General features: G+C 45.4%; 1 protein-coding gene across 2 annotated transcripts; it reads right to left on the bottom strand.

The window, feature by feature from the left end:
• Positions 1-201: 201 nt before the first annotated feature.
• sms (spermine synthase) lies at positions 202-23231 on the bottom strand. Of its 2 annotated transcripts, none has more exons than XM_042091923.1 (11): positions 22976-23231; positions 18513-18636; positions 12241-12328; positions 10098-10162; positions 9211-9386; positions 8016-8170; positions 6601-6690; positions 4673-4787; positions 3758-3837; positions 2467-2582; positions 202-1588 (listed from the first exon to the last, which is right to left on the bottom strand). In XM_042091923.1, exons 1-11 carry the CDS (start codon positions 23019-23021, stop codon positions 1558-1560), a joined length of 1086 nt encoding a protein of 361 aa, XP_041947857.1. In that variant the 5' UTR covers positions 23022-23231; the 3' UTR covers positions 202-1557. The 2 variants fall into 2 exon arrangements, with proteins under 2 accessions (XP_041947857.1, XP_041947858.1); XM_042091924.1 differs by having other exon boundaries at positions 18513-18633; positions 22976-23229.
• Positions 23232-24013: the final 782 nt, after the last annotated feature.

Genomic DNA, 24013 nt, shown 5'->3' with positions numbered 1-24013 from the left:
AAAATGTCTCATCCAGCCAAATTTGCTAGTTTTCTTGATAATTTGTCTTAAAATAAGTAAAAGTCATTATGCTAAAAATGACACGAATTTAGCAGAAAATCTATCTTATTATAAGATTAATAACACTTGGTTAGACAAGAAGTTTTTGCAGTGTGGAGACTCACACACACCAAAACCATAAAACAGACAGCCATGCCGAGATCTCTCCAAGAGGGCTTTAATACCAGGACTTCACACAGGTGTTCCACTGTTCAGGGGAAAACAATATTTGGTAAGAATCAGTCAAAATAAATAGTCACCAAAGCACCGTGTATGAATAAAAAGGCATGAATGTGTGTGTATTTGCAAGCTACATTCAGTAAAATCCTTTCCTCAAAAACATGCGCCAAATTTAAAACAGGAAAATAAAAGTAAAAACAATTTCAAGCAGGGAAACCAACTAAGAAGGCGCAAATCATTTAAAAAGGTAAAACATTCTTCACAGTTATGCAAAAACAAAAAGGAGAGAAACCATAGTGCCCATTTCCCTTTTAAACCATTTTTGGACACTTCAAATTCTGGGGGCAGAGCCTTGGAGGCCCAAGGTCCTGGCTTTCCCAGAATGCAACACTGCCTATTCCCAGAATGCAACACTGGCATCATACAAACTATGAAGCACCATGAGTCAAATCCCATTCCCCAGACCGCAGGTGACCTTAGGGCAGATCCATCCTTAGTCTAACCCAGATCCACAAATGATCTGACCCACGTTTAAACCAGATTAGGGCCAGAACCAAGATAGATTAGGGCCAGAACCAGGACAGATTAGGGCCAGAACCAAGATAGATTAGGGCAAGAACCAGGTAAGATTAGGGTCAGAATCAGATCAGATCAGGACCAGAACCAGGTCAGATTAGGGTCAGATCTGCTTCAGGGTCCACCTGCAGTCTGTCCAACGCAGCAGCAATAAAAACCCTTCAACCTTGCTACTGATCTTCTCGTTTCATCCAGAGGCCGGTGACGGACCGACTAGAGTGTAAAACCCGCGTCACCATCACTCCCAAGGCTTCAGTGTACTCAGCACCGCATCCCACCCCACCACACACATACACTCTCTCTCTCTCTCTCACACACACACACACACACACACACACACACACACACACAATCATTCACTCAACATCTTCAACAGAAAAAAAGGGAAAAAAAAAAAAAAAACTTAAACTCAACTACACGAACAAAAATACAATCTGTGTGATTTCAAAAACACAAAATAGGAAAATAATAGTAATATCAATACACATAGCAATAAAAACCACGGCTACAAACAACAAACAAACAAACAAACAAGCACGTGCGGCAGGTTTGGGGTTGGGTCCTGCTGGACACAGAGGGAGAGTCTTAAAGAGTGTGTGCAGAGGTGTGCCAGCTTCTGGAGACGCACGCGGCCGTCTCCTCCCCACGCTCTGGGGCTCTGCTGGTCAAGGTCGCGGGGTCACAGAGGGCCGACAAGAACAGGAGGGAAAGGAGAGAAAAGCAGGACTAGAAAAGGGGGGGGGCAGGGGTCAGGGGTCAGTTTTACTTCTTCCAGACGGTGTAGAAAACCCACCTGAAACACTTGGTTAAGGACAGAACGGCCTTCTGTGTGCACTAATGCTGTCTCTCAGTACTGTAGCTGCTCTCTATACTATCATTCCTAAATAAAGGACTTACCCTAATAGTGCACTCAACTTAAAGGGGTACTTGGCAACTATTTTAACTCAATAAATCCGTTTAGAAATCATTTGGATGGTTAAATGACCTGTTCCAGTGACTGTTTCCGGTACCCGTAGCGTCCCCAGGCGGAACACCAACCTTGCAACATTGGGACTACCGTCTCGGTAAGAGAAGTGAGAAACAAGAAACTCGTTTTTAAATCGTGTTTCTTACCTTGTAACATTCACATTGTTCTGCCGAACTTATGCTAACCGTTTCGCTAGCTTGTAAACAAACCCATGTGCTTTATCGCTACCTTTTTACACAGTTTGAAATAGCATAATGTTCAACTTCACCAGCAGAGGGGGAAATATAGCTGATCCTGCCAAGTTTCCCTTTAAGTCTGATCACACCATCTGTCTCGCTGTGGCAGGTGATCATTCACTGCCTAGGTGTTTGTCTGTGTAGCCTACCACAGAGTGTGTGATTCAAAGGAGGTATGTGAAGTTTATTTGATTTGATTTAAAACATTCAAAAATGACCTAGAAAGAGCAACAGACTATAAAAACACAACAGTTGATGATGATGCAATGTCAAAAAGAGCAACCAACGCCTATGCTCTGTGTTGCCCAGATATCCACTGAAGTTAGCATGCAAGCCAGCTAGCGCCGGGCTATTTCTCTTGTAATACCACTTTGTGCCACATGTGGCGCTGTGTTAAACACAATGCAAGTCAGTGGAAAAGTGCAGTGTGGAATGCTACAGAATTGTCCCTAGTTCACTGAAGGATACAGCTCCATGTAGGAGGGCACACACACCAGCTCTTTGGAGAAATCCACAGGGCACGACAGCCTGCCTAGCAGCTCCTCATACTGGCTCAGAGCCTCAGTCAGGTTCGCACAGTTACCCTGCAGCGCGACACAACATTAAAACAATGTTATATTAACGTCATTACAATTACCCTAAAGCACAACACAACATTAAAACAACATTACATTAACATTATTACAATTACCCTGCAGCGCAACACAACATTAAAACAACGTTATATTAACGTTATTACAATTACCCTAAAGCACAACACAACATTTAAACAATGTTATATTAACGTTATTACAATTACCCTAAAGCACAACACAACATTAAAGGGACACCAGGCAAGCCTGATGCTTTTTCTCTGCGAAACTCCCCCTAGCGTCTGTACGTGTCGATACGTGCGCAAGCCCTCGCTCGGTCTGAAGCCCTTTTCCTTTTCTTTGCATCTTCCGTCAAGGGTTTTCGCTGCTTCTTCACCGGCTCTGCCATTATACACACGTTTGCAACAATCGCTAGCGTTCCGTTAGCCTGCCTCTGTGCTGTGGATGCAGGATGTAAACTGATCCTGCTTCTCGAGATGTCTGAGACTTTGTGAGACTGTAGGTCGACGGGTACACTGAACTTGCAAGTGGGATATTCTTCCTACAGGCAGTAGGGGCGGGCGAGAGAGTCTTCATTTGCCCTGTAATGAGTCATTTAACCATATACCGACTTACGAAGATTATTAATTAACACAAAAATGTTGCCTGGTGTCCCTTTAAACCAACTTTATATTAACACTATTACAATTACCCTGCAGCGCAACACAACATTCAAATAATGGTATCCTACGATGCAACAGAAAGTTTAGTTATATCCAAAACCCAACCCAAAAACAGGTTTTACCCACCCCACCCCATCACATGCTGCCAGTTTGAACTAGAGAACACAACATAAAGATGTGCTGTCCAACCCAAGCAAGTGCACACTGGTGCATGTAGATCTCGCCAGGTGAACAACAGACGTCTAGGGAGGACGCTTCCTAATCATACACCAGATTTGATGGATGGGGCGCCGAGTAGAGACTTTATTGTGCACTGTGGCATTCAGCACTTAAACTTTATTGTGCACTGTGGCATTCAGCACTTGAAATGCAGCCAACAATTTTCTGTAAACTGGTTTAGATAGAAGCGTCTGTAATATACCTGAATTTTACCTTTACAACATACGCCATCCCCTGTCTCACCTGTATGGAGTACATTCTCACCTGTGTGGAGTACATTCTCACCTGTGTGAAGTATTTCCCCGTGGACCGCAGCACCTTGATGGACAGGTCGAGGATCAGCCTTAGGAACTCCCAGGTGGAGTCTGAAGGAGAGAGGACAGGAAGAAGAGACTCACACTACTGCACTGGTCACCCAGCATCCAGTCAACACTAGTGTGTGTGTGTGTGTGTGTGTGTGTGTGTGTGTCCACACGACTTTGCATTAAATTATATTACTCTTTATCAGTGGTTTTCAAAGTGAGGGGCCACAGAAAGTTGGAAGGAAAAATAAAAGCAATAAATAAATACATAAAAAACATACAAATCTATCATTATGAGTTTTGTTATAAAACAACATTATATTATATTTTCCATGATAATCTTTCTGATTGGTATTGAATTCAAACACCTTCATCATCACGTAAACTGTCAGCGTAGCCCTGATAAAGTCTGACATCCACGAGTGCTCCTGCCATTTAGCTAGCTGGCCAGCTCTGCTAAAATGGACACCTTTTTGAAAGTCGAGCCAAAGGGAGAGATATTTTTGAAGTTTTGGACGAGTACACTGAGGCAAACAGACTTGACTGGTCTTGCTGTGCTGGAGTGTGTTCAACGGCTGTGACTGGGAATAACGTTGGATTGACAGTTCTCATTTGGCAGAAAGCCCCAAATGCCAATTTTCCCACACTGTATGCTCCAGAACCTAGTGGTATTTGGGGGGCCTAGTCAAGGAAAAGTTTGGGAACTCCGGCTCTATATTATTTGCTGCAAAATATTATGAACATGTCAGAGAGCGTCAACCTTCTTAATTCTCGGCCAAGTGTGTGTATGTGAGTGACTGAACGTAAGTTACGGTCAGCTCTAAGTTCTAAGATGTCTGTGAAGTCTCCCAGAGGAAATGTGGAGATGGGAACACAGAACGTTACAGAAAAAGCTTACCCTCCTCTGGTGCCGTAGAGATTGGAACTGCAGTCAAGTCGTTGATGACGTAGTCAAACGTCCTGCCTTCCTGCGCAAACTTCTTCAGCACAGGTACGCAATCTTCTACCAGCACCTGGGGGGGGGGGGGTGTGATGCAGAGATAAGTTAAACAAACAGAAAATATCAAGAAAAGTCTTAATACAACTATTAAGTATTATAGATGATTAAAGGGGAATTCTGGCTGTGAAAAATCGCCAGATTCTCCTTTAATAACCCAAGTCAACCCTAACCCCTGACCGTATAGGCACCGGCATGCGAGCGCTGACACATTCCGTCACTCGCCCACGCACACCAGCCGCAAAATGTTCAACTCATAAACATCCAATGGATTTTATTGAGCGACACAGATGAAAATAGAACTGAATTGTAATCTACATGGTGACGGAAAAAGGGTTTGGCGGGGTTGGGTTGAAAACGATGGAATCGAAGTAACTGAACATCGAAAGCGGAGCGTGCCGCTCACATGTAGGATTAGAGTAGAAAAACCACACTCTCAAGTTTTTTCTCATTAGTATTTATTGATTAATGCCATGTCCACAGACGCGTTTCGGCCTAAGCCATCGTCAGTGTTACTTATTTATTGATTAATGCCATGTCCACAGACGCTTTTCGGCCTAAGCCATCGTCAGTGTAAGCGCTCACGGATCAAACAAGCGGTCTGGCACAAAATGGCATTTTCTTCTCCTTTGACTTCACAACACCGCGCTGCTCCTCTCTTAAAATACGCTGGCTCACCAAATAGGACAGTTGACACAGGCAGAAAATAGATTTAGAAAAACAAGCACGATAAACTGAAGAATGCTGTACTTCTGTTGAACTTCTGCTTATTGTAAACACCATTCCGCAGCCAGAGTGCAGCCAAATTCAGCTCAGATCTGGCCATGCGCTTTGTCCAGGTGCTGCCTGAGCTCTGGGTGGACAGAGACAAGTGGCTTAAAGGAGAAATCCGCCCATTTCTCACATTGATTTCTGTTTCTCGAGTTCACCGAGTACTGTCGGTACAAAAAAAAAAGAAAATCGGTGTTACCTAGCTCAAGTTGCTGCAGTCAACATCTAGAGCAGCTAGGCATCTACAGTGCTACACTATATGTGTGTGTGTGTGTGTGTGTGTGTGTGTGTGTGTGTGTGTGTGTGTGTGTGTGTGTGTGTGTGTGTGTGTGTGTGTGTGTGTGTGTGTTTATGACTATGCCCCCAGAGTGTAGCACTGTAGCTGCCGTTTTTCGTACCGACAGTACTAAGTGAGACCTTGTGAAACATCAGATCTACATAAAGAAGCTCTGACCCTGTTATGGGAGGAACCCAGGAATGAGGCTTAAAGCCATGACCCGGTTGGGAACCAGGAATGAAAAACGGAGGTCACTCCATCCTCACCTGGTAAAAACATCTGTTCAAGTCATCGTTACCACCAAAGTTAGGCTGGTGAGGTCATCATCCTAGTAACAGTCTCATGACATGTTATCACATCCTGCATCCTCACCTTAACAGTCTTTAGGTTATCAACATCAGCGTCCTCAGGTTATAACGCTCACCTCATAACAGTGGGGTTATGAAGCTCACCTCATAATAGTCTCTCTTTAGGTTGTAACGTTCACCTAATAACAGGCAGGTTATAACGCTCACCTCGTAACAGTCAGGTTGTAACGCTCATCTCATAACAGTGGGGTTATGATGCTCACCTCATAATAATCACTCTTTAGGTTGTAACGCTCACCTACTAACAGTCAGGTTATAATGCTCACCTCGTAACAGTCAGGTTGTAACGCTCACCTAATAACTGCCTCTCTTCAGGTTATAACGCTCACTTAATACCAGTCAGGTTATAATGCTCACCTCGTAACAGTCAGGGTGTAACGCTCAACTCGTAACAGTCAGTTTAGAATGCTCACCTCGTAACAGTCTCCTTTCAGGTTATCCAAGACATTTCCACACGTCTTCCGCATGTGCTTCCGACAGCCATCAATCACTAACTGGTCGATGTACATGAAGAGTGGTTAAGGAAGCCCCACACACACACACACACACACACACCACCTCAGGGTCATGAGTCACCATCCCACAAAGGTCAAAGGTCAGAGGTCAAGTGGCTGGCAGGTGCATGCGGCGTGTTTATGCACGGCTGCTAAGATGTTTATATCCAGCATTTCGATTTGCTGGTTGTGCCTTATTTACATGTACATGTATTCATTTAGCAGATACTTTTAATCCAAAGTAATTTAAGCATGTCAACTATATTACAAGGGATTACATTATCCCCGGAGCCATGCTCAAGGGCACAACGGTGGGAGCCGGGAATTGAACCCACAACTCTTCAGGCTACTGCATGCTAGCCCAGCTCCTTAACCACTATGCTAGCACTGCCCCGACTCAGGGATGGCACATCCCACAGGAGTTTAAGTGTTTAAGTGTGTGTTTGGATTTGTCTCTCTGAGCAGTGAAAGAATTAACCACCATAGTGATCATCTCTGGATTAATTTAAGTGTCTTTAATTTGTATAATGCCTTTCAAAACAATCAAAGAGACCAGTTTTGCAGTTATGCAGTTTTGGCAATTCAGAGCAGTTTTCTCTACAGAGCTCCCCCTACAGGTTCAGAGTAGATATTTTAGACACTCTTCACTCGGTCAGTCTGCCGTTTCCTCTTTCTCTGTTCCTTCGACAACGGTTTACTTGCTTTCTGCTTCTTTTTGCCGGCTCTGCCATGACGAATGTTTGAGAAACTCCATCGCTAGCTTGTTCTAGCCGATGTCTGGCGTGTATGTGCCATAAAGCAATTTGTTACATCGCGAGACTTTCTGACTCCGAGGCCGGCGGCTCGCCGGACCAAAGTTGCAAGGCTGGTTTTTCCGCTCACAGACAATAGGGGGAAGTGAGACGGCCACCATTCAATCCGGAAAAAGTCATATAACCATTCCAATGACTCCAAAGCTGTTGAGTTCAGGTAAATTAAGCTAAAAAACGCATAGTTCCCCTTTAAATGTATTGTTATTATTGACCGTTTGCACAAGTGCTTTTGTGTGGGTGTGTGTGTGTGATAACAGAAAGGATATCTCCACATGATATTTATCTTTGGTTTGAGTGTTTGTGAGCATGTGTCGTGTGTGTGTGAATGTGTGTGGTTGTGAGCATGTGTCTGTGTGTGTGTGTGTTTGGTTGTGAGCATGTGTGTGCGTGCGTGTGTGAGCATGTGTGTGTGTGTGTGTGTGTGTGTGTGCGTCTGTGTGTGTGAGCATGTGTGTATGTGAGCGAGCATGTGTGTGTGTGTGTGTGTGTGTGTGTGTGTGTTAGCCAGGACTGAAAGGATATCTCCACCATGGTGATCATCTTTGGTTTGAGCTTGACCACCTCACAGAGGATGCCTCCGTCGCCTCCCCCCAGGATCAGCACCTCCTTCCCCGCGTAGCTCTCCTTCCCACTGCCCATGATGGCCTGCGTGTACGCCAGGTCACTCTCCGCCAGGTCTGGACACACACACACACACACACACACACACACACAGAGCACAAGATTAAAACATGGGCAACAAACACATATACGCACACACAGCTCAGTACAAGATTAAAATATGGAGAATAAGACACACACACACACACAAACTGACGTCCAAACATTTCAGACAGAGAGGGACAATTACACAAATATACACCTGTAGTCACTGTCTATGTGAGGCTCAGAGATTTCATTAGATACAGAGGACGACCACAAACATGACGTGGTTCACACCTGGAAGTGTATGGCTTGGACAAGCATGTGTCCTAAGGAAGAACATGTTCTACAACACAATGCGCACGATTGCACACTGTTCCACACGGAGGCATTTTTGAGTTTATCTGCATGTGGTTTAGATTTCCAGACTTCTTCGTGAGACCGTGGGAACCCTGCCTTCCGACTGGGTCAAAACATTGAGAGACCAAGATAAAGCGCATCGGTTTGGAATATAAACCAACCACAGCTGCACGACCAGGCCTCTGTTCTCAGCTATACTAGAACTCAGTCACATCCACACATATAGAATCATTAGAACCGGACAGCAACCAGGAAAGTGTAGATGTCAGCCTCTAGAGTTCTGCCTCAGGAGTTCTGCCTATTATACGCATTAATTATGCAATAGAAGGGCTTATTTAACAGATTCAGTGTAGACAGTTAACACCGAACGCTACAAGATAGTCGCTCGCTCGGATCCGGTTAGGACACTGTCTCAAGAGTTCTGTCTCAAGGGTTCTGTCTCAAGGGTTCTGTCTCAAGGGTTCTGTCTCAAGAGTTCTGTCTCAAGAGTTCTGTCTCAAGAGTTCTGTCTCAAGAGTTCTGCTTCTAGAATCTCTTGGTCAGCTGATCAGTGACCCATCTAATCCACTGCTGTTGGCCATTCTGAGTCACTGTCTGTTCATGGGGCTAAAGTGACAGACCAATGTGCAGTCTGCACATGTGTCTGCATTAGAGCGCGTGTGTGAGGTGTGTGTGTGTGTGTGTGTGTGTGTGCTACTGGATGTGATTGACTTACTGACGTCTCCATTGAGGATGAGGATGTTGCCAAACTGCCTCGAGTGTAAGATTTTGATGTTTTGGTACACCGAGTCCTCCTCGTACACGACCTCATCGATGTCATACTCCACCAGACGCCCATCTGCAGTAGGCCAGTAGCAGTCCACCTTGTCCCCTCGTCTCAGTGCTGGGAGCCTAGCGTACACACACACATACACACACACACGTTCATACACGTATCATACACACCCAAGTGTTCATAAACATACACGCACACACACACACACACACGTACATACACCCACACACACACACACACACACACACACACACACACACACACGTATACACCCACGCACACCCACACACACACACACATATAACCAAATGTCACAAGAACACGCACACAAAGTGTTTTTCAGTCTCAACTCAACCACAGTCTGCAACAGTCCTTGACAGCTTTAGATGACGCAACTATTCTGATGTTAGAACTCTCCAGCGGTTCAACTGACAGTATTAAGAAATCAGATTTCTCCCCCGGTAACTCCTAGTGCACAGTTAGCTTGTGTGTGTGCGCGTCTGATTTGAGGTTGAGTCTCCGTATCAAATGCACATGGGCTAGCATGCAGTAGTCTGGTTACGCACATGGGCTAGCATGCAGTAGTCTGGTTACGCACATGGGCTAGCATGCAGTAGTCTGGTTACGCACATGGGCTAGCATGGCATGCAGTAGTCTGGTTACGCACATGGGCTAGCATGCAGTAGTCTGGTTACGCTTGTATATGACATATCCAAGTCGCTATGGCCAATGAATAAATGAGCGTGTGTGTGTGTGTGTGTGTGTGTGTGTGTGTGTGTGTGTGTGTGTGTGCGTGTGTGCGTGCGTGCGTGCGTGCGTGTACCCACCTCTTACTCCGCTTTATGTTCCCATGAAAGAGGGTCTTCATTTTCTTTTCTAGTGCATTCAGCAGCTGCAAGAAGAAAGGTGGTTTGTGGGTAAACAGCAGAAACCATGGCGACATTAGTGGTGACGACTAAACCAGACCACTGAACCAACACTCATATTGAGATCTAGATTACTGATAATCAGACAATACATCACCCTCATTTATCAGAAATGAGGAACAGAAAATCATGCTAACATCATTCATTTAAAAAGATAATATCACATATGGAGAAAGCGGTTAAAGGTATTTTAAGGTTTATTTATTATACAGCACTGGAGTCAAATCAAATGAGTTAATGGTCATATTCAAATCAGACTCAAATCAAATGAGTATATGATCATATTCAAATGTGCAGTGGTCTCTTTAATTTTAAATATGACCATCAACTCATTCGAATGTCACTCAGCAACCATAGGATGACATCAGGAAAAGAGCAAGATAACCATATACTCTATAGAGTTGCATTAGTAGAGGATTTCAGATGTGTTCTTGTGAGTGTTCTTGTGTTCTTGTGAGTGTTCTTTTGTTCTTGTGAGTGTTCTTGTGAGTGTTCTTATTAGTGTTCTTGTGAGTGGCCTGAGGTTGGCAGCGTTCCTGCGTCATGTGATGTTGTGGGTGAAATGAGGAAGTGCAGAGGCGCCCAGTAAACCTCATTAACCCATATCACATCCTCAGGTCCCTAACAGCACAGGGCTACCTCCCCACCACACACACACACACACACACACACACACACACACACACACACAAATGACCAACTCATCCTTGGCTCCCACACAGCACACAGAACTCCCACAGCATACAGGATTCCCTCCCCAACACACACACACACAAACCAACTCAAGGTTGGCCGTCAGATTCAAAGCTAACGTCCAGCCTTTGAGTTGTTTTAATCTAATGTGACGTCAAACCTCCAGTTGCTGTTTTAATTTAACATCCAACCGCTGAGTTGCTGTTTTGATTTAATTTTCAACTGTTCAGTTGCTCTTTTAATTGAATTTCCAACCTTTGAGTTGTTGTTTTAATTTAACGTCCAACCTTTGAGTTACTCTTTTGTAAAAGGTCATTGTAAATCAGTTTTCTCGGCCAAATATACTTGTGTATACAAGGAATTTGGTCTCTGCATTCATCCCATCCGTGAATTAGTGAACACTCTCAGCACACAGTGAACACAGTGAGGTGAAGCACACACTAATCCCGGCGCAGTGAGCTGCCTGCAACAACAGTGGCGCTCGGGGAGCAGTGAGGGGTTAGGTGCCTTGCTCAAGGGCACTCCAGCCGTTCCTACTGGTCGGGAATCGAACCGGCAACCCTCCGGTTACAAGCCCGAAGCCCTAACCAGTAGGCCACGGCTGCCCAATTGAATTGGTAGCTTCCTTCCATCCTTCCCCCTCGGGCCCCAGAGGATTCACTCTTCCCCTCGTGATTGACAGCCTTTCTCCGAGACATTTAGGCTATTTCTGTAACGGGCAGAGCCAGATCCCAGGACTGGACACACATACACTCCATTCCTGTACACAGCAGAGGAAGGTGCCAACGACACCATGACCTGGGACTGCGGTCCATTGAGCTCGCATGCTGTGTTTATTCATTTCAACTCTATAGCTTTTAAATCAGCCCCCCCCCCCCCAACACACACACACACACACACACACACACACACACACACACACACACACCACCACTACTATCATATATTTCAGATTATTACCTTGTACATATTCTTATTATTATTGCTTTGATCTGGGATCTACTTTGTATTATTAAGCTTATTATTTTATACTATTATTTTGCTATTTTATTTTTTTCCAACTGTTGTTGTTTTTTAAATGTGCTATACAAATAAATTGACACTGACACAGTGCCTATCTGTATCTGTATTAGGCACTGTGTGAATAAAGGTATGTAGGTATTCCACCACTGTGCCCTTGGAGCAAGGCACTTAACCCAGAGTTGCTCCGGGGACAATGGCCCTTGTAATAGAACTGTCATATGTAAGGCGCTTTGGACAGAAGCGTCTGCTACATTGCATTAACAAATGTAAATGCGTAGGTCTCCAAGTGGATGTGGATAAAGGCGAGGTGTGAATGACTGTGACCTACATTGTCCACTTGAGTTGCGTCGTCTCCCTCACAACACTGCAGGTCAAAGGTCACCAGACCGTGGGAGTGCACTCGAAGAACGGCAAACCTGGTGAGGGAAGAGGAACACAGACCATGTGGTGACCTTCTCAAAGTAAATGGTAACACTAAAATTTCCCCTGGGGATCAATAAAGTATCTATCTATCTATCTATCTATCTATCTATCTATCTATCTATCTATCTATCTATCTATCTAAAACAAGGGGCTACAACAAGATTTTTGGAGGAAAAGATCAGGCAGTCTGCCGAGAAACCTGCTCCAAAAGGCGGCATAGACCTTTAAACCACACAAGGATCCGAAACAAACAGCAAAACAAGGCAATAAATGGTTAACAGAGAACAATCTCAACACAAACACACACACACACCTGTCTCCCCATCAGCCCTGCACAACACTCCCTTCCCTCTCTTCCTTCAGGCCGAAGACTCAGAGCACCACACACACACACACACACACACACAGACACACACAAACACAAACACACACACAGACTCAGAGCACCACTTTACTGTGCAATAGGAGTGGCATCTCCTTTGTTCCCTTTGCAATAAATCAACATAATTTGCACACTACCAAACCATACTGCATCATGCACTTTGATATTTTGAACACCACCAGCTGATCAACACTGAGGTGAGGACCTGGCATCTGCGCACAGCATGTTTGTGGTTTATTGTTGCACAGCATGTTTGTGGTTTAATGTTGTTGTTTATTTTGCACAACATGTTTGTGGTTTAATATTGTTGTTTATTTTTGCACAGCATATTTGTGTTTTAATGTTGTTGTTTATTTTTGTACTGTATTGTTGTCCATTTATTGTCCTGTGTACCTGACTGTGAGACACGTTTCCCTTTGGGACAATGAAGTGACGGAACTGAACTGCACTGCACTAAACTGGGCAGTAACGTTAATGGGAGTAGCACATAATAGGAGATAAAAGCAGGAAACGGAGCATTCTCCGCCATGGGCAAACCCCTGCATGTCACTGGCCGATACATCAACGCACATAAATACTGAGCCGACAGCTGCCGTCAACGGGTCTGAGCCGGCACTGGGGAAATCCAGAGATCGTTCATTGTTTTTCCTGGTTTAAAGCGGTACAGGGGAAATGTGGAGCGGCGCTTTTTAAACCGCCGGCTCCAAGTCATTTGCTCGCCTGTGTCCGCATCAGCATAGGCACACAGGCACGCGTGCACGCGCGCACGCACACACACACACACCTGTGTCCGCATCAGCATAGGCACACAGGCACGCGTGCACGCACGCACACACACACGCACACACACACGCGCACACACACACACACCTGTCTCCGCATCAGCATAGGCACACAGGCACGCATGCACGCACAAACGCACGCACACACACACCTGTCTCCACATCAGCACAGGCACGCCATCACGCACGCACACACACACACGTCTCCGCATCAGCACAGCCACGCACGCACGCACGCCATCACGCACGCACACACACACACACCTGTCTCCGCATCAGCACAGGCAGGCACGCACGCACGCACGCCATCACACCATCACGCACACACACACACACACCTGTCTCCGCATCAGCACAGGCACGCAGCAACGCCATCACGCACGCACACACACACACACACACACCTGTCTCCGCATCAGCACAGGTACGCACGCACGCCATCACGCACGCACACACACACACACCTGTCTCCGCATCAGCACAGGCACGCACGCACGCAATCACGCACGCACACACACACACACACACACACCTGTCTCCGCATCAGCACAGGTACGCACGAACGCACGCCGTCGTCGTCACGCACGCAGGCACACACACACACCTGTCTCCGCATTAGCACAGGCATGCACGCACGCCATCACGTACGCACGCACGCACACACACACACACACACACACACACACACGTTTCTGCATCAGCACAGGCACGCCATCACGCACGCACGCACACACACACACACACACAACTGTTTCCGCATCAGCACAGGCACGCACGCACATTTTTGGAATTTTGAAGTCTACTTTGAGTGTGATCGCAAGTCTTGTTTTTCTACCGTTTTTATTTGCCGCAAACGCACCAACACTGACGATATCCACTGTGTAAGGCGCAGAATCTGCCTCTCTGCCCACAGAGAAAAATAAGTAGATGAGCTTCTGGTGCCAAGTTGGTTTCACTTCAGACACACACATACAGACACACACACACACATGCACACATACACAGAGACACAGGCAGATACAGACACAGTAAGATTCAGACAGAGAGAGAGAGAGAGACACAGAGACAGACAAATGAAGACAAACAGACAGAGACAGACTGGGAGACAGACACACAGATAGAGAAACAGTCAAGTCAAGTCAGACAGACAGAGACAGACACATAGTCAGATACTGACAGACAGTACTTACAGACTCAGACCTACATATACACAGGCAAGCACAGACATACAGAGATAAAGACGCACAAACAGGCTCCCTCTCAGACTTGATGTACAGTATGTCACCTTTACACAGGATGCATGTTCAGAAACAGGAAGCATTGATTTCCATCTACTGTGCACAAACATTCCTGACCAAGAAAAACAAAGGCTACAGCTCTCCTGACGTGGCCAGCATTACAGTGCTGCGTGAGTGACCAGTGAAAAGCTCTGTTTGTCTTATCAGATGTGCGCACCACATCTCAGGTAATTAAACCGTCTGCTGTTTTATGGTGCAGATAAACCGTCTGCAGATAAGTCCAGATAAGTGCAGGAGGCTGCAGCCCTGCGGAGGGGAGTGGCAGGGCAGGGGTGCGTCCCGAACTCTGCAGCCCTGCGGAGGGGAGTGGCAGGGGTGCGTCCCGAACTCCTCCGTTCCCGCTCCAGCGGCACAGCACTCCTGGCCCAGTGGCTGGACGAGGCCGGCGCTGGTATTTGGCCTTCGCCACGCCGCACCGCGTAGCACAAAAGGTCCCCAGCTGTGGCCACACACACACACGCACACACACACAACAGGAAGCGCTCTCTAAAGCCGCCAGATCTGCTGCACAAAGCCCCGCAAAGCACCCACGGACTCACAACAGGCCGGCTCTTTGTTTCCCTGAGGATGCACTTAACCGGCCAATCAATGGTCATCCCCTGGCGGGGCCGGGAGGCAGGCGGCACACCTGGCGAGGGGCGGGATGGGGGGCACTGGGCATCCCCCGCCATCGTCATTGTCCTCCTCAATGCTCAGAACGGGAAAAATTGTGCTTGGCTGACAAAAGGCTGAAAGGCGGCATATCACCCGAAATGCCTTTAAAGCGTGCCGCAGACACAGAGGAATTCATCCGTCGTGGGGGCAAAAATATGCCGCAGACACAGAGGAATTTCAGAGCGATCCCATCATGGGGCAAAAACCTGCCGCAGACATAGAGGAATTCACCCGTCGTGGGGCAAAAACCTGCCGCAGACATAGAGGAATTTCACCCATCAGGGGGCAAAAACCTGCCACAGACATAGAGGAATTCACCCATCTGCTGTAATGAGCCGACTAATGCCGCTGTTATTGAGCTAGCCTAAGTTGGAGAGAAAAGATAAACAAAATGACCCTGCTAAAACAGTGTTTCCCATACATTGACTAATCTGTGGCGGGGCGCCACAAAATCAAAATCGGCCGCCACAGATGAATATTCTATGTTTAATTTAATTTAATTTAAATATAAGTTCAAATCCTTGCATTGCCATTGAGCTGCGCGTTTTACGCACGCAGCCTTTCCTTGCCCGCCCCGCTCTCTCTCGTAGCCTGCTGCCCCTCCTCTGCATGTGCATTTAACAAAATATTCACGATTGTTGAAGGATTGTTGTTGCCACATAGAAGCATTGCACTAAACACTGCAGAACTTAAAGTTAAGTTATGCAATCAAGCAGTATCTCAAAGCTAACGTTAGAATACTGTTTGGATGTAGAATTTAGCATGCTTAGCCTACTTACAGCTGCTTGTCAATTTCGTTGAAGGGCTCATTTTATTGACTCTGACATTGAATGTTTGCAAAATCCCGATGTAAATGGAAAAGTGTTTTCCAAAATTCAAAAGTGCTTGTCCCAAGGAGAAGTAGGGACCTTTATTTTAATTTTGTAGAACCCCCCCCCCCCCCCCCCCCCCCAGCTACCGCCACAAATTGAATCCAATTCTGTGGGAAACACTGTAAAACCAGACTCCTTCGCTTTGTGAATAGTCTGGGGTCTCACAATTGGGAAACATTTCCAATACTAGCATCATGGCAGGTGTAGACGTAGGTTAGGTTTTCCTGCGGTAGACGACGTTGGTTAGCTTTACTGCAAACTGCGTTTTTTACTCTTCTCAGAGAAGGTTTACATTACAATGTCAATGTCAAAACATCATTGGGGCCCGCCGACCAATTTTGAAAACCCAATGTGGCCCTTGAGCCAAAAAGTTAGCCCACCCCTGCTTTAAAGGTACCCTATGCAGTTTTGACAATTTCTTCGCTGTTTTCTCGCTTATTGCTCGCAGTTTTCTCTACAGAGCTCCCCCTACAGCTTCAGAGTATATATTTTAGACAATCCTCACTCGGTCAGTCTACTGTTTCCTCTTTCCCTGTTCCTCCGACAATGGTTTACTCACTTTCTGCTTCTTTTTGCTAGCTCTGCCATGACGAATGTCTGAGAAACTCCATTGCTACCTTGTTCTAGCCCGTGCCTGTATGTTTGTAGTGGCGTAAAGCAATTCGTTACATCGCAAGCCCCCCGCACCAAAGTTGCAAGAGTGTTTTTTCCGCTCACAGACGCTAGGGGGAAGTGAGACGGCCACCATTCAATCCGGAAAAAGTCATATAACCATTCCAATGACTCCGAAGCTGTTGAGTTAAGGTAAATTAAACAAAAAAAAAACTGCATAGTTCCCTTTAATTCAATAACTGTCTGCAGTAGCTTTGATCTCGCAAACTCTGTTTTTTAACCATGTTAAAGTACAATACAAAAAGTACAATGTTGAGCTGTACAATAACTGAATCAATTACTGTAATGTAATTGTTCAGCCTTCCTTCAGGCCGGAAGACTTAGAGTACCACTTTACAGGTTACAAAAAAATCTCACTGAAAATGAGGACTACACTTAATGAACCTCAGAGAATAAATAAATGGTGGAATGAATGAATGAATGAATGAATGAATGAATGACGCTATAGCACCTACAGGGCTTAAATTTCACTGCGGGATTGCGGAAATTCCCGCATACACTTTTACAGCCTGTCTGATGACGTTAATCTAATCATGAAGTGGCGTGAATGCGGTGCTATTGACCAGACGGATCAACTACCGAGTTGAATTGAACATAGCCTCATGCAGACTCAGACACACACACACGGGAGAGAGAGAGAGAGAGAGAGAGAGAGAGAGAGAGAGAGAGAGAGAGAGAGAGAGAGAGAGAGAGAGAGAGAGAGAGAGAGAACCACTTTGCGCTTACGCAAATAGGCTACGCATAGTAGGCTACGCAACCATGGCAAACTTTTACATCTGGAAAGAGCTCCTTGGTAACTATCCTGCTAGCTCAGGTCACGTCAACACTTGATCCCAGAAAGATTGTCGTCGACTTGTTAGTTTTTTGAACATTTATTTTATCTAATGACATAGAAAACATAATTAATTGCATCCACATATCCTATGCACTATGCACAACTTTTATTCACTAGCGACTAGCCTAAAACCATCAGGCTGAAGGGAGGCTAATTACTCTCACGTATTTCTTAAAGTGACAGAAACTCCATTACATCTACTCATCACCAATGTGCACTCAATTAGACCTACACACCACATTCAAGATATGCCTAAGTGTAATAGTTTAAACATCAATATGAAGCATTCAAATTAGTAGATATGTTTAGCTACTAGTAATTACTAGTAAAATACTATACATTATTAACTAAATACACTCTATATGAATTAAAAAATATATGAAATAGAAACATATCACATAAGCCATCATTTTCAGTGTGTGTGGATAGAGTCAAGCAGAATCTAGGATGGCCACTGTTGTGAATCCCCCCCACCCAATTGTGTAAATCCCCCCTACATTAATAGCCTAAGGGGGGAATTCCCCCCCATTTTGAAAATGATTTTTAAGCCCTGACTTATGTGTTAGCCTCCATGCTAGCCTCACAGTCTAAGATGATGCAAATTCGCAAGTTCAAGCCTGGGGCTCAACTGCGCAGTTGTAACACAACGCAGGTAGGTTACCTGTGCATGCCAGTGACTCACCTGCCATTCTTGCCGATGAAGGTGGCCAGGTATCCATGGCCTTCTGTGTCGTGGAGGGTCTCTGTCATTTCCTGCTCTTGAAATATAGGCTGTACACCACGCACAGTCGCAGGAATGTCAGCTACTTAACACGACAGAGAGAGAGAGAGAGAGAGAGAGAGAGAGAGAGAGAGAGAGAGAGAGAGAGAGAGAGAGAGAGAGACCACAGATAGGGACAGCAAGAAAGAGAGGGGGGAAAAGAGGAGAGAGAGGTTTAATGTTTACTGGACCAGAGCCTTACAGTTACTGCACATTGTTAAAACATGGAGAATGTTGCGTAGAACACGCAATGCCCTTGTCCTAGGCACATTGAATTGCCTCTGTGTATGAAATACGCTATAGACTCTTTCAACAATAAAAACAAAAACAATGCTTGAACATTCTATTTGGTTCCCAATCTACTTCCTCTGCATTAAGATAACATAATATGGAATGTTAAAATGGAAGCCATGTGGGGCCAACTATGATGCTGATAATGGAACTCTCTTGAAAGGGTCTATTCACCTTATTCCGCGCACAAACATGGGGGGCGCTAGCTTTGCCCACATTGCCTCCGAACTTCCGATTGAGAAGTACATCCATTGCGATACATTGAGATAGCAGAGCTCTATCGAGATGACTGGCATCATATGTTATGGGTCATCATAAAGTTAGGGACGTTGATTTAGGATTTTGGTGACTTAAGACATTTCTGTTATACACCTTTCCTATCTGAAGTTAGGAAAACACTGACTTTGGAGCGGCTGTTCTGTAATGGCTTTCTAAACTAGTAACCATAGTTACCAAACAGATAAGGATTTGTGAGTTTCTCCATACAATACAGCGGCCATTGCCGCATATGTCTACCCACTCCGTAGGGGTGAATAGCCTTGGGTAGCGAAGTACAATATTGCAATCTGACCTCCTGATGGCATTTGTCGTTTTCCTCCCAAGTTAGCCTCTCTATCCTCTTCTGCCGTGTTATCCCAATGAAGCTAACTAGACGTAGCTAGCCGACCGGAAGTTTAAAGACAACGTGGAATTTTAAAATATGGGCGGGCTGACTAAAGTGAATAGTGGTGCTATGGGGGGGAACTGTCAGCCTCTATTAGCAGGAGCACCCCCCTCTCCTCCCCATGGACCCCACCCCACACACCAAGGACTTAATTATAATATACTTTGAAGGGGGTATGTACACCCCTTCTCATTTCAATGTGTTTCCTTTATTTTCATGACTATTTACATTGTAGACTCTCACTGAAGGCATCACAACTATGAATGAATGCAAAGTTATTTGGCCCACAGATGAATATTTGTCAAGTTATGGCTTGCTGAATATGGTATTAAATAAAATAAAAAAAATAGCAACTTTGAAGAAACTAGAATATAAGACCTGTTTTCAGTTATTTCACACTTTTTTGTTAAGTACATAATTCCACATGTGTTCATTAATAGTCTTGATGAATCTACAATGTAAATAGTCATGAAAATAAAGAAAACGCATTGAAATGAGAAGGTGTGTCCAAACTTTAGGCCTGTACTGTAAATGTGCCTTGCCTTGTCTATTTCACCGCGCTTTAACAGAAAGAGATGGACAACCGCTGGCCCTATCTAAAGATGCCCCCCACCCTCCTATGCATAAGACGACTGTGAGAAGCTCAGTTGCCTGGGAGTCTTTAACTTCTTTAGTATTTAGCGGACACTTTTATCCCAAGCGACTTACAGAACTAATTGCTGAAGCCAGTCTCCCTGGAGCAACTTGGAGTTAAGAGCTTTGCTCAAGGGCACTACAGCGGGAGGCAGGAATCGAACCGATGACTTTGTGTGACAACTGCCATGCTAGCCAAGTTCCTTATCCACTAAACTACCACCCGCCTCCGCCAACACCTCTCTCTGCCCGCCCCAAGGCCACCTGACTGCCTCCGATGGCCTTCAACTGCCCGGCTTCTTTGCCTGGACACAAAATACAACCAATAAAACAGGATTTAGTCGGCGCACCAGATATTGCTCACAAATCATTTAATGTTTCACTGCCAAGCATGTACTTGCAAGGTAGTAAAACATCAGGGGCCCTATCATGACATAGGGGGCAGCCGTGGCCCACTGGTTAGCACTCTGGACTTGTAACCGGAGGGTTGCTGGTTCGAGCCCCGACCAGTGGGCTGTGGTTGAAGTGCCCTTGAGCAAGGCACCTAACCCCTCACTGCCCCCCCGAGCGCCGCCATTGTAGCAGGCAGCTCACTGCGCCGGGATTAGTGTGTGCTTCACCTCACTGTGTGTTCTAATTCACTGATTGGGTTAAATGCAGAGACCAAATTTCCCTCACGGGATCAAAAAAGTATATATACTTATACTTACTATACATTCTAAAGCGCATTCTAAGGAGTTGCTTATATCTCGTGACAGTGCGTCTTCAGCTGTGCTCCATACGTGTCTCTCGCCTCTCCCCTAATCACTTTTAACCGTCATTACTAATTTGCAAATGATGGTGAATAACTACTCATCATGAGATGTACAGTATTTCGTAATATCTTTTTTCTAATTATGTTTCCCATTGTAATCGTGCAATTTGTCATTTTTGCATGGACGTGCGCTGGTGTGCGGTAATGAATGATAGAAGGATGGTGCGTGCACCTGCCAATATGACTGTTGACAACGCGCTCTTAAAATAACATATAAACAACTCGCCATAAACTTCTGACCAGGTGTACAATAGCGATTTTTAGACAATGCGCCAGGCCTCTCCCTAGGTTGTTAATTGCCACACCCCTGGGCGCATTGTTTATAAAATAAACGTGCAAAATACTGAATTAAACTTTGCACGGGTGAAAAACGAGTTTTACGCCATGTGCCAGAGTGCAAAATGCTGCCCCAGATGTTTTCAGGAACAATATCTAACTCTCTTTCCAACAGCCTTGTGGGCCCACCCTTCATTTCTCCATTTCTCTTCATCTTCCTCTCCATGTTATATTATCATGGCTATGCCTCCCTTCATCTATCTCTCCCCTACTACAGCTGTCTGTGTTGTTGTCCAGGCTACACTACTAAATCCCCCCCTTGTACATCTGCCTCACCAAATGTCACCCTTTTCATCCTACATTCTCCATGTCCTTCTGTCACTTCATCAATCAACAGCGCTGTTCTCGCTTAATCCCCGACACTTTCACACGTATCCTCTTCTACATAGCAGTCTCTCACTCTCGCTATTGTCACATGACAGCTGAAACATTAGCTATGTAATTCACACGCACAATAAAACACCACAACAGCAGAATTGGTATCTCTCACCAAGATAACCTCGGTTATATTAGACCGCTGAAACTAGACCCGACTAGGCTGATGCGGAAGGGGGGAGGGGGTAAAGGAGATGAGACGTTGCCATACTGTCAACTGGAGGAGAGGCTCTGGGCGACTTATAGCCTGTCGTTTGTCTGTGGCAGGTGCTTGACAGGTTTAAGGTTCAGGGTGCGCAAGAATCGTAGTGCAAGACTGATAAATGCATAAGACTGTATTATGTTAACTAACGTCTTATCTCAAATTGTGATTTTGTATTGAGCTCAAAACAATTTATGTTACTCTTAAAACCGGAAGTTCAAAGAATGCTCTCTAAATTGAGAAATTAAACCAGCGAGGTAAAAGGACTTTCACCTGCTTTAACTGCATTATACTTTACAATGACATAGGTTTGCATCTACATAACAGAACCTATGCGTGCGAATGAATGAATGAGTTCGCTACTTCGTTTCGTGGCTAGTGTCAGTGTCTGCACGTTCGCCTAAAAATAAATGTAACAGTATAATATCCCCCATTCTTTTATCGTATGTTAACAGGCATACATCCGCGTAGCACTACTGTAAACTTTACTTTGAATTCTGTCCATTATTACAGCATAACTTCTTATTACAAACATTCCAACGTGACTTAGAAGCACTGTGGGTAAAAGTCTTAGATTAAATCGCATGGCCGATATGTATAGCTAATTTGGAAGCCGATGCATGCTAGTTAGCCTACTAGCCAGGAGACATGTCACTCGAGTACAATCCCGATGTGGCTAGCCGTTAATGAGACGAACGGCTAGAAAGACAGATTAATGTTAGCCGTGGCTGCTAACCTAGCTACGACTGGCACGGAAGGTCAAATAACCGCATGCTTATCTCGTGAATTGTATGGCGCGAGACATTCATGCCTGCACATACACATAGACTAAACGCAGACGGACGCGGCGTTGACTGTTATATCCTCTTCCCCTAGCGTGCCAATACATTAAGGTCACACATGAGGCATTTTGTCATTAAAGCGGTCGTTATATTGAGTGGACAATGAGCTAGCGAAGCGTAGGTGCAGGGGACAGACACAGAGGCCCTTGTCCTGATGCGAAATTTAGACACCGTTTCTTCCAGAACGGTCGCAAGTGGCATGGAATCATGAGCGTTGCTGCTGGTTACCTGGCGCAGAGAGTTTGAAGTCGAGGGTGTAATGTCGCACTGCCATGACGGGAAACAGCCCTCTGCCATGCCTGGGTTAGGCAGCCAGGTATGGAATTGGAGCGAGTCTTCGAAGACGTCCAGTTGACACACCGAAGGTGCAGTTTCCACGTTCCTGCTTCACTCCACAGCGGGGTTTAGTAGAGTAGCGAGGGAGGGAGGAGTGGCAGGCAATCCCCGACTGCAGCGGGACGACCCGCTCTCGTCTAGCAGCGCCGGTGGGAGGGTCTTCGAGCCTATTGGCAGACAAACCCACTTAACTTTGATTATGGTAAACATGAAATATCATGTGATGACATTTTTTTCATTGGCCTACTAAACAAAATTGGTTGTCCACAAGTGCGGGATACTGGTGAATGAATGGTGCAATTCACTGGACGGTTTAACTTGCACAATTGGACCTAAAAGGATGTAACTGTCTAATGTGTCAACAATAGGCTATTCTGCAACTAATCCTAACTGCCTGGAATAGCCTACAGCTTTTTGCGAAACCAACAAATAGCAAAATAACGATGTAGGCCTAAACGGTGAAAACTATTTTTTACCTAGGCTACTTAGGCTATTCCATTCCATCTTCTCTATGTCATTCATTTCTATACTCTATCTCATTTCCCATCTGTCTGATAGAACCAGCAGCAGTAGCCTTCGAGACCAGGTCCCCAGGGTAGCCTACTCACCATGACAACAGTACCAAAGGTCAGCTCACAGAGATGATTTGGAGGTCATGTTATTACTAGTGTGGGACATCAGGAGACCTCAGCAAACTCGAGAATAATGTGGTTTCAAGTTTTAATGTCATGTACTCATAAAATGAATTATAAGTAGGCCTAATGAAATTCTTGTGCTAAGAGCAAGCTCAACTATAATAATTGGGGTATTGGGTTTTGTGGGAGGGGGATGATGAAATGGTGTGTGTGTGTGTGTTTATGGGGGGTGGGGGGCTGTTGGTGTATGTGTGTGTGGGGAGGGGGTATGTTGTGTGTTTGGGTGGGGGGAAAT

This window comes from Alosa sapidissima, chromosome 5 (assembly GCF_018492685.1).
Source record: "Alosa sapidissima isolate fAloSap1 chromosome 5, fAloSap1.pri, whole genome shotgun sequence".
In the NCBI taxonomy this organism is placed as follows: Eukaryota; Metazoa; Chordata; class Actinopteri; order Clupeiformes; family Clupeidae; genus Alosa; species Alosa sapidissima.
Note: the sequence above shows the minus strand (reverse complement) of the source record. Positions and strands in the feature narration are given on the sequence as shown.